The sequence below is a fragment of the Agrilus planipennis genome, unplaced genomic scaffold, assembly GCF_000699045.2.
Source record: "Agrilus planipennis isolate EAB-ADULT unplaced genomic scaffold, Apla_2.0 scaffold6, whole genome shotgun sequence".
Classification (NCBI taxonomy): Eukaryota; Metazoa; Arthropoda; class Insecta; order Coleoptera; family Buprestidae; genus Agrilus; species Agrilus planipennis.
Window position 1 is genome coordinate 3,334,615 of NW_020439302.1, and position 12,632 is coordinate 3,347,246.

Below are 12,632 nucleotides of genomic sequence, written 5' to 3' on the forward strand. Positions count from 1 at the left end.
GTGGTAGGAACTGCCCGGTCACATTCATACATTCTGGAGTGCTCGCTCTGAGTAGGAGACGATTTCTGGCATTCCTCTAACACCCACTGACCTTTAGCGCCCTCAAATCTTCCCAGTCTACTTTCTACATAATTAAAATTGAAATAGTTTATCAGTTTTATTTCTCTGTGAAATTATCTGATATAAATTGCAATTCATGAGGAACCATTTGACTTGACTTTGGTAACAGTATCAAGGCTTTCTCTTCTTGGAATGCCTTTTTTATGACTTTCCAGACAACCAATACAGGTTGGCCAGGAGACCCATCATCGCTAGGTATTTCGGGAAGAATTTTATTAATTTTTTTTTAAAATTATTACATATTTTGTAATACTTTATTTTAAATGTCATTGATTGTGAGTCAGCGGGGATAGGTAGGTGGACTTGAATCCTAGTAGACAGTGGAAGCACAAAATCGACAATCTACGTATACAAGTATACGTGCATGCATTTGTTTATAGCTGTACGTTACATCAGAAGAGGCCGTGAGATAGCGATCGTGTTGATCTTGTATCGAGTCTATCGGACCTAATTAATTGGTTTTTAAACAGATGGGTACGTTTTTAATTACCCTCCGGGACCTCTGCCTGTGTGGCAATTCCAAACATGACCGAGAACCAAGAGGCAGAAGACAGGCTACACCCGACACATGACTTCTATTTTACTTTAAATAAAATGTTACCTATCTTTTCAAAGACAGGAAATGCGAAAGGGTCGTGGAGGAGCGCCGCGGTTTGTCAACAGTCTAAATTTAAATTACACCACTATAAAAAAACAATATATAATTTAGATGAAACAAATGCTGAGGACCGTATTAGAAAGAAGAAAACGAAATGTCCAACGAATTTTCTACAAATATAAGGACCTTGTACGAGTTAGAAATTCCCAGGTGTTCCAGATTTTCTTTGCTGTTAAACATCTTGGCATGCAAGCTTCTCTATATGTATATGTTTCAGTTTATTTTTAATAGTTTTTTAGTCGTTAGAGATAGATTTGCTTATCATTCAACTGTATGCAGGTTACAGGAATTTCATAGGTTGAGGTAGAGTCATACCTTGTTGGGTTTTAACCCTTATTAACTTCTGGCTCGTATTCCCTTGGTATTGGTGGTGGCACCAGAACAATTTTTGAATTTGTCACATAATTTAGAGTTAGTTACGTTTTGTCCTTCCTCTTATTAACTTGCGTTTTTAATTCATATTTTCTTCGTTGTGCCTGCAGTTGTAATCCGTTATTTCATGGTTAATAATTCATTAGTAAATAAATTATGTATATATCTTTAGTGTTCTATTTCGAGAAAGCCAACATTTTGAGAAAAAACTACTCCTACTTCACGCCAAACAATATCCATTTACTGATCAATAACGGGCAAGGATTCTGCCAAATGGACACGTGAATGTCTGTCGTATCAGAAAGTCAAAATTACTGGACATGCTTTTACTCCATTAGGCACGTCCGGATTATCATCAGAAGGATACAGTTACTGTTTCACGGGTGTAGATAGATCTACAAGTTGATCTGAAGCTTTTCCCATGGCAGATCAAAAAGCCTGTCATTTTGGCACATTTATAAGAATCCCAGCTTTTGAAAGAGCTGTCCCACTTAAGAAACTTCGGAATCACCTCCAATACCCCTCTACAAAGATCCTGCTTCGACGAGATACAGTCCAAAAATCCCACTACAATTTTCATGTGATGGTTCTTAAAAAGGCGAACATTTATTGATTGTCCAACTACCGAACGTATCTATCCAAAAACTCAAACCAGCCTATCTCACAGCAGATGAATATTATCTTGAAGCCACCCCCTTCCCCAGAGAATAAGATTAACGATAGGCCAGTATACACAACAACCCAGTAAGGTCGTCGAGTGCGTTTTTCCAGTTATATCCGAATAGGTTTATCACTGGAGGGGGAGGTTGTGTCTGAACGCTCGGTATATGGTAATTCAAAAGTTAAAATTCTAAAAACAGGCTCACTCTTCGTTAGATACTGCAACAGTATCACACCATCTACTGCTGATGCTGACAAGTATTCACCGAAGATCTACACCAACAGTACTCTTAATTGGTTCTTATCAGAACCACAATCTACGTTAGTCGCCCTACTGATCCATACAACTACATATTGTTCATTTATTTATATAAAAAAACAAAAACAACCCCCTATTTCTTTAAATTTATTTTAATTGGCTCAGCCCGCCATCATCCTCATTTATAATTCGTAGCGTTCTTCCCAAGTTTTATTATCCTTACATTCCCCTAATACATGTTTCTGACATTCTAGTTCCCTGCCACATATTCTACACTATCTGCCCATTGCATTTTTCAACTTATTCCCAGTCCTAAATTTATCTATAACAATTATTTGTTTCCCTCTTTCTAATTACTTTGAGGTATCCAATCCCTTTGCCCAATTACTTCACAAAATTTTCTTCAACTCTATCACATATTTTGACTCCTATTTTTTTCTTAAATCCTCTCTGCTTATATTTTCCTGCATTTGTTCCTCTTCAATTCCTTTCATATATTTATCTCTTCCTTGAACCACTCTCTCGCTTGCTCCTGTTGGATTTTTGATCTCTCCAATGCCCTCGCATTCCCTCTATCATATCTACTTTTCGTCTTTATTTCTGATACCTTAATCCATACTTCCTTCGAGATATCTCCTTCTTCCTGACTCCCCAACCTCTCCTCATATCTTTTTTATTGCTTCTTTCCACATCTTCCCAAATTTAGTCACCCTTCTTATTACATATCCATCTGCTTGACTCCTTTACCGAGAGGCATGGCCTAGAGGTTTAGACCATTGCTTAGCATTCGGGAAGACGACTCTTCCTGGTCCGCCTGCCTTGGTCCAAGTTTTTCTATGATTTCCTTGGATCACTTAGGCATATACTGGGATAGTAATATTCCACAGATAATCTTTCATTCTCTTCTGTCTTCATTTCATCCGTCTCATTTTTCTCACCCGAACCACCACCCACCCATTCTCACGATTCCTGAAAGGAGACTGAAGAGGGCCTTCCGCTCTACCTTCCGGTGCAGTCCGGAGGGACTGCCCGCCCACCAGCATTAGTAACTGGTAGGAAGGAAACATCCAAAAGTTTAAGTTCTGACCGCTTTGGTACGAACAATTAAAGTTAGGATATCGTAGATTTAGAATTTTCCACAAATTCAATAGCGAAACAGTTCTTTGCTTAGGCCAGTATTCAATTAAAAAAAATTTATAAATATTCCCTAAAACTCCTAGGCGTTCCAGATTTCCTTTACTGTTAAACATCTTGGCATTCAGGCTTCTCAATATGTACCTGATCAGGTATATTGTTCATTTATTTGTAAGAAAAACTGAGACTACGTCCTTTATTCTGTTTAAACATTGGGGTGTCGGTTTTAATAAGCGATAGCGGACTGCCGGTCGGAGTTGAGGTGTACCGGTCGAAGTTGCATCAGGATGCGATGCGTATTTGTCCTGATGACGTTGGACGCTTTTGATGCATGCATTGGTAGGAGCTGAAGAGAATGTGTATGTCAAACGGTAGCCAGAACAAGACGGCTCGGTGAAGACTGCCAACCCCCGGGGCATCTTAACGCACACAAGCACACACAGAAGCATACGACTTGTGTGCAGGAACGTTCGCAGGCAGAAATACCTGTCTCAGGTGTTTTAAAAATGCTACCGACTTTTCTTCAACTTGAACCTGTCCTATAATGACTTTTGCAACTCTTAATTCATTACCAACTTGTTTATGTTTGAGGTTTTTGCCAACTGTGGCCGCTACTGCTACTACGTGTAATATATTATTATACCCACTATATATATTGCGATCGTTTCTTTTTTTTTTTTGATTTACGTTGTTTATCATTACTGTTGCTTTTTTTGTTTAGTTCTTATATTTTGATTAGGTACTGATACACAAGTATTAAAATGTAAAATAAGTTGGGGTTTTTTGTCAACGTAAAAAACCTAATCAACATTAATGAATATTCATAAACACGCTTTGCAATAATGAATATACAAGACTGATTAAACAATTGATTATGAATAAAATAATACGGTAGTAAATGCCTTAGTTTTGATATAATTACATCATAAAGTTGCGACTAATAAGACAAGCTTTTCCAGCACTTCGATCTATTTCGATTGATCCCATAACAACTTAGCAGCTTAGCACAACATCCCAACGTTTTGCATAAGATTCAAGTTCAACGTCAAAACATAAAAGTACCTACCTATTTTTTACCAAATCATTATTTAGATGTAAATTTGATTGATCGATTAAAAAATTTTCATAAAAAGTGTTGCAGACTTTCTTGCCTTATTAATTGTAAATTTTATAAGAATTACTCACTTGGATTACTTAATGTAATTACTACTACACAAGGGACAGCAGGCTGTAGATCATGACGATGTCACAAAAAGGTAATAAATTATTGCCGATGTGTATAATGTAACGGCTACATACAGATTATTAACGCAAAATGATTGAATTAATAATTATTATAACGAAGATTGCGTTATCTATTACAGAGTAAGTTATTAATTGAAAGGGCGTTAATAACTGAATTATTTACGGGTTAGAGGAAGAAGGATGATCCCTTTCCGACAATTTTCATAAGCCTTTTATTCATCATCATCATCATAAGGTCGTCAGTCCTAAGACTGGTTGGACACGTACCTCCACTATTTCCTATCCTGAGCTAAGCTTCGCATTTCAATAAAACTAGAACAGCCCACATCCTTAACTATTTGCGAAAAGTAATCTAATCTAGGTCTACCTCTACCCTCCTTAACTCCTGTTTCTGCCTCTAATATGTCTCTGACTAGACCTTCATGCCTGAGAAGGTGTCCTACCAATCTATCTCGCCTATTTTTTATTGACTTCCATAGAATCTTCTGTTCTTCTATTCTTTCTAATACCTCTTCATTTCTAGGCTTCTCTATCCACGGTATCCTCTTCATTCGCCTATAACACCACATTTCGAACGCTTCTAACCTTTTCTTTACCGCCGCGCCCACTGTCCATGTTTCGCAACCGTAAAACGCCGTGCTCCAAACACCTTTAATAACCTTCTTCGAATTTCTAATAGAAGTGACTTCTTTTTATTAAATGCGACACGACCCTGCGCTATCCTCTACTTTATATCCCTACTATTCCTTCCATCCTAACTTACCTGAGTTCCTAGGTATCTAAAATCAGCCACTTCTTCTAATTTTTCGTCTCCTATCTTTATATTCGCTCTTTCCCTACTTTTTCTTCCCTTGCACACCAGTATTTCAGTTTTACTTTTATTTATTTTCATACAGTACTGATCTGTCAGTACCGCTTCCATTTTATTTAAAGCTATCTCTAAGTCCTTTTATTAGAGTTGGAAAATTAAATACAAAACATTTTAATTTCACTGTGTAATTTTAAGGCAATTAATTAATAAATCTTAACTATAACTTATAAATGGACCTTAACTACCCTAGATCATCATGAAATTTTGTAGATACATTATCTGGTATGAAGAAAAGGGCATAGGGATAGAAGAATTAGTTTTATGTGGTCGTCGATGATCCTTGAAACGTATTAAGGACATCAACGCGAGCAAAGCCGGGGGTAAAACCCATTTTTGAAATCAGCCATACGTTTCAGATACCTTTTGTACATAAATATTGAATTGTTGGTCAATCATAACCATATAACCTACAGGTCTCTTGGGTCATTCTAATAATCAATTGAATAAGCAATTATTTATTAACCCTCATCGAGCCTTGATTTCGTATACAGGCGAGGCAAAATATTCACCGATCCAAGAAATTCCACATTATTCTTTTATCGGCTTGTGGAAAATAGTTTTTTTAACAATCCGTATCTGTCCTAAACTGACGATATTACTTCACTATTCATTTGTATGAAATTATTTAACTGTACAGTAGAATCCGCTTATAATGACATCGAAGGAAAATGACAAACACGTCATACTTAGCTGGCGTCATACAAGGCATAGTCTTACAAAATAAACAACTTTCTGTTTTGGTTAGATAAACAGTGTAAACTCTATATAACGACACTTTAAATGGAGAGAAATAAAAGATATTATTTTACTATTCTATATGCATTTACCAGTATAGTACACATTTTGCACACGAACATTATTATTCATACATTACGTACAGCCTGTTAACTTCGTCTGATGTTTTTTGCTGCTCCAATATTTTATTTTATTTTGTTACGTATCTTACTCATATATTGAGATACTGCTGGATCAACATGACTATATAAAAAGTATTTTTTTAATAGTTTCGCTGGATCAAGTGCTTGTTTGATGCTTGGTGGAGGGACAGGATCGTCTTCTTCAACAACATACACAGCTTCAGTTCTTATCTATTTGGCAACTTAGAAAGTACTGCTCAATGATTTATAATGCCGCATTGTTGTCGTTAAATAGAGTGAGCGTGGCGCAATATAGAGTGTAATATTGTATAGAAAACAATGTAAACCAACCAAAGTCAAGCAATTTCGAAGTTTTAAGGAGTTTGCCTTAAATCGAGTGACGTTATAAACAGTTTACACTGTTTTAGAAAATACTACAAATGGCGCAGTGAACGCCATCTGTAGCACGATGCTACATTTTAGGATTACGTATGCTCCAACAATTATTTTATTAGTTTACACTGTATTTATTAACAGAAAAAGAAAAAGAACGATGAATTGTAATATCAATATACTTAAGAAGGGACAGAAAACTGAGCGAAAATGTTATTATTAATCATTTTAAACGGAGTCATTATATCCAAACTTTCCTATAGATAATTTAATATGAAAACCAAACTTAACACTGCAATTACTTCACATTAAGCGGTTGATCGATATAGGCGGAGTCATAATAAACGAATTCCACTGCATACAGTATTTTCATTATTCTTAAAGTGCTCTATCTGGTCACGCTGTATGCAAAACCAGACGCCTGTAGGTAACTCCTTCGTTCAACCGATTGTTTGCGTAACCGATTTAAAACATTATCCTTTGCTCTCCCTAACTGTTGACATTCGGACAGTTAGTGCCCATATATTTGGACAAGAACATAGACGGACAAATGTCTCAATTAGCATGTCAGACCTTGTCTCTACGACTACCACCCCACCTTCTATACCTTTACGTGGTGAAAAGAGCGACGCAGGAGCGAACAAACACAATCAATAAAAATAAAACAATAAAACCTGAAGACACCAGCATTCAATAAGATAAATTGTGGTAAAGTGGTTTAAATTGTTATTTTAAAACGACCTATGCATAATAAAAATGTTCTTTACTGTTTCAGTGCCCCCTTTTTTCTACTTCCTGTATAGTATGAGTTCAAACTGTCACTTTGTCCAGTGCACTGTGGTTGTCATTTGTTTTGGGGAACGTTCGTACACTCCTGGCTCAATAACCTTCTATCGGATAAGTGTAAAATTGACAAGGGGGATGAAGTGGCAAGCAGTTCAAGTAAAAGGGGTCGAAAATAACGCAAATGTACAACTGGATAAGGCTCGACCTCGAGGTAGCAATTACTAAAAGAGAGCTAATTTGGAAAGTATACAAAGCGTGACATGAAAAGTTGATGAATGGACGGCTCTGTAACGAATCACTACCTGCTATAGCACGTCCGGTCATTATGTTATTTTAATCTGTACATTTTTACCGAAACACGTTGTAAGGAGCACCTGACATATCATAATGTCAATATAGTAAATATACATCCCTTATTCATCATCATAAAGTCGTCAATCCTAAGACTGTTTGGATACACACCTCTACTCCTTCCTATCCTTAGCTAATCTTTGCATTTCCCTAAAACTAAAACATCCAGCATACTTAATTATTTGCGAACAGTAATCTAATTTAGGTCTACCTCCACCCCTCCTAACTCCCGTTTCTGCATCTAATATGTCTCTGACTAGACCTTCATGCCTGAGAAGGTGTCCTACCAACCTGTCTAGCCTATTTATTATAGACTTCCGTAGAGTCCTCTGTTCTATTCTTTCTAATATCTCTTCATTTCTAACCTTCTCTATCCACGGTATCCTCATCATTCGCCGATAACACTACGTCTACCCCTCCTAACTCCCGTTTCTGCATCTAATATGTCTCTGACTAGACCTTCATGCCTGAGAAGGTGTCCTACCAACCTGTCTCGCCTATTTATTATAGACTTCCGTAGAGTCCTCTGTTCTATTCTTTCTAATATCTCTTCATTTCTAACCTTCTCTATCCACGGTATCCTCATCATTCGCCGATAACACTACATTCCACACATACACCTTTAGCAATCATTTCTAAATTAATTATTCGCGAGCATAGAAGTGACTTCTTTTTATTAAAGGCGACTCGACCCTGCGCTATCCTCTGCTTTATATCCCTACTGCTCCTTCCGTCCTGACTTATTTGACTTTCTAAATACCTAAAATCAGCCACTTCTTCTAAACATTCGTCCCATATCTTTATATTCCTTCATCATTATCTTAAGATCGTCAGGTTGAACACCCACTTCCACTCCTTCCTATCCTGAGCTAGGTCTACCTCTACCCCTCCTAACTCCCATTTCTGCCTCTGATATGTCTCTGCCCAGACCTTCATGCCTGAGAAAATTTCCTACCAACCTATCCCGCCTATTTTTGATTGACATCCACAGAGTCCTCTATTCTCCTATTCTTTCTAATACCTCTTCATTTCTAACCTTCTATATCCACGGCATCCTCATCATTCGCCTGTAACACCACATTTCGAACGCTTCCAACCTTTTCTTTTTCGCCGCGCCCACCGTCCATGTTTCGCACCCGTACAGCACCGCTCTACAAACATACACCTTTAACAATCATTTCCGAATTTCTAAATTAATCTTTCGCGAGCATAGAAGTGACTTCTTTTCATTGAAGACGATCCGACCATGAGCTATCCTTTGCCTTATATCCCTACTACTCCTGACGTATTTGACTATCAGCCACTTCTTCTACCAATCCTTCGTCTCCTATCTTTACATCCCTTATTAAGTATTAACAAAAATGCAATTTCCACGCGACAGACAGCCGTGCCCAATGCTAACAGGTTAAGTATAAGGAGAGAATGGTGATCGGGTGGACCCGCCGGAGATGCCACCGATAAGGGTATAAATCTGCCGTCCCCGATGTCGTTGTTTCAGATGGGACAAGTGAAGCCGTGTCGCTGATTCCAAGCACCAGATAGCACCGCCACGCGGTAGCACCGTTCGCATACTTTATATTGTAATATAATCGCACAAGACGAAGAGAGGGTCGACCCTCTTTTTCTTCTTCTTTTGCTTCTACTGTTGCCGCCACCACCAGAATAAAGAAGCGCCGAAGTTCCGCGAGATCGTAAATTGTCCAGCAAGGAAGGTTAGGTAATGCACCATACACAAGTTCAAATGTAAAAGGAGTTTTAAAATATTCTTTGCGTCACTTGGTTTAACCAATCGTATTGAACATGCTTTGCTGCAGACCAATCACCGTCGACTATTGATACATCATGCAGCTTGCAGAAAACCGAACTCCACAACTGTAGTTATCGGATTGAGCAATGTTGTTTAGAGTTTTATTAGAGTATTATTGATTGACGTACTTTTGCCACAACATTTTCTGTCTAATACACAAACTGGGGAAAAACATGACATGCTAGTGGTTACATCAGACACTAAACAACCTGTCTAGAGATGATTTAAAGAAAACCATGGCATGTTAGTGGTTACATCAGACTCTAAACAACCTGTCTAGAGATTATTTAAAGAAAACAATGGCATGTTAGTGGTTACATCAGACTCTAAACAACCTGTCTAGAGATGATTTAAAAGTCGTGTAGCATCCTACTGTATATACTCATGTATATAGGTTTTATATCAAAAAAGTTGATACTGTAAAACCTATAAATTTTTAGGTACTACCTTATTGGTATCCTCAATTTCAATAGGTAATATTAGTATTATCCAGAGATGTAATTTATTTGAAATACTTGCATTTAAAATGCAAAGACAAATTAAAAAATACCTATTTTAACTTGCATTTAAATTCTTTTTTAAATGAATGATGATAATGAAAAATACATTTTTGCCTTTAAAAGTTTTGCTAGTATCGCCGATCAAACATTATATAAAATGACGAATGAAAGTTGCTCAAGTTGTCTTCTAATTCGTTAACAGAAGAGAGCCCTAAAAATTCTAAACTCTTTGGAATGAATAATCTAAAATATTGGATCGATATTGTTTTCCGTGTTCAATGCCATGGTCCATAGAATTTTGATGTTCCAAACTGATATCAGCACCTGCCAAATCACCACTCATCATACCTTTAGCAAGAAACTACGAAATTCTATGAATTACGACAAAACAGCCCCCAAAACAATATCGAATTGATATATGCCAGCTGTGTAAAACAATAAACTACAAAATATTGTGGTGTGCTAATAAATGCGTTTAATCCAAAATTCTTAGAAAACGATTCGAAAATCTTCACTTATTAGATGAACCCAAAGCTAAAGAAACTATGGATTCCATTTCTTTCTCTTATTACAATGTGTAAAAGATCGGAAACACAATGGTATTGTAAATATTTTGATATAAAATGATTGATGTTGATTTTACATCAATAAAATTATTTGCAGCCCTATTTTGGCTCTGATATTTCACGCTAAACAAACTATTTTGGCATCAGTGTCTTTTTTCCAATTAAAACGGGTGACAAGGGCAAATAAGGAAGCATATAGAACAATTATTTGTTGCTGAACTGAAGAAACTATAACATAAAGATAGAAAAACTGTACCCAAAACTTTTACATTTGAAATAACGAATCAAAAAGGTATTTGCATTTTGTATTCAAATACTTACTTTTAAAAAACCATTTTGCACATCTCTGGTGTTATCTGCAACGCTATTTATTCTGCTCAATACCGCGCAACTACCCTTATAATACGATTCTAATCAATGACCTTATCAATGAACTATGAATGAACCTTTAAATACTACAGAATTCCTACCTTGCTTTGAGTGGCGTAGTCTAGGGCTAGCATGCAGTCATTGTACCCGTTTTCTGTCTTGATGGTGGTGGCCATGGGTCCGCACAGCTGACCTAATTGACCACCTACAGAGTCGGCTCTGTACCAGGGATACATGTCTCGCACTCTAAAGCAAACAGAAAAGAAAAACATTATTTACTTTTTAATTGTAATCACAACTAAAACAATTCGTACACAAAACTTTCGATCAATTAAAAATTAATTAATTACTATAAGAGTCTCATTCAAAACTAATTTTACACAAAACATCTGTGAAGTTTCGGGCATATGAACAGAGCCGGGATGATCTTTTTCGATGTTTTTGACTTTTGTGCATGATATGATATATAGGGTGCAACTGAAATAAATGTCAAGTTTGCAGAAGATGATAGTGCACTATAAAAAATAAAAATTAACTAAATGTTTGTATGTCTGATTCACCGTTCTCGAAAAAAACGTAGTGAATTCAATTCCGGGCCTGGTAAAGAACTACGGTCCGCAACGCTGCACTCAATCGGCTGGTGATTACCAGCATCAGTGTAAGTTTTGGAAACAAGAAAAAGTTACAGGGGGGTAGGTTTGGGGAATGCGGTGGCTGCGGCAGTATTAGTGTATTGTTTTTGGCCAAAAATTCGCCCACATGCTACTATGTGTGAGTAGGGGCGTTATCATGGTGCAAAAGTCAATTTTTATTCTTTCACAAATCCGGGCGTTTCTGACGGATTGCTTCGCGCAAATTACCCATAACTTGCAGGTAATATTCCTTATTGACCGTTCTACCCTGTGGTAAGAATGCGTGACGCACCACGTCCCTGCAATCGAAGAAAACTGCAAGCAAAACCTTCACATTCGACCTAACTTGGAGCGCTTTTTTTGGTCTTGGCTCGTTCGACAGCTTCCATTGGGATGACTGAGCTTCGGTTTCCACCTCATAACCGTAAACCCATGATTCGTTACCAGTTATGACCCTCTGGAGCAAATTTGGATCGTCGCGGACAGAGTCCAGCAGCTCCTTAGCAAAATTAATGGGATGCTCTTTTTGGTCGAAATTGAGCAATTTTGGTAGGAATTTCGCGGCGACGCGTCTCATGTCCAAATCATTAGTAAAAATCAATCAATCAATTCGATATGTTTAGGTCATCAGCAACTTCTTTAACGGTGATTCGACGATGGGTCAGTACTATTTTAGACCCGACTTCTTTTTTCTTACATACACCATAAAGGAAATCCCTGTTCAAAGTTTCAGCTTTCTAGGTCCATGAGTCGCAGAGCCAGAACTTATCTCTTTATAACTGTTAATACTTGAATTATCCTTTTCAATCCTTCATTCCCTTAAAATTTCCTGCCGGCCGCCGGTATAGCCATAATTGACGACTTTTAATTGGCTCCAGAGATACAAGCAGTCGGGGAATTCTTCAAAATTCCACACGCGTTTTGCCTATTGTCTTAACATAATGAAAACTATATAAATTATATGTCTAGTCTTGCTTCCCCTCGCGTATGGGACGTTTAAACGTATGGGTTATATATATATATATATATGTATCCGTATCTAATAACAAAAC

The 12,632-nt window shown here is 37.2% G+C and overlaps 1 protein-coding gene across 1 annotated transcript in view; it reads right to left on the reverse strand.

The window, feature by feature from the left end:
• Positions 1–12,632, reverse strand: part of LOC108732702 (zinc finger protein rotund-like) — a 166,144-nt gene that overhangs the window by 150,004 nt on the left and 3,508 nt on the right. Inside the window, exon 2 of the mRNA XM_018463670.2 lies at positions 11,050–11,194. Within this exon, the coding sequence (XP_018319172.1) occupies positions 11,050–11,184 (135 nt within the window). The 5' untranslated portion in view covers positions 11,185–11,194. The remainder of the gene's footprint in view (positions 1–11,049; positions 11,195–12,632) is intronic.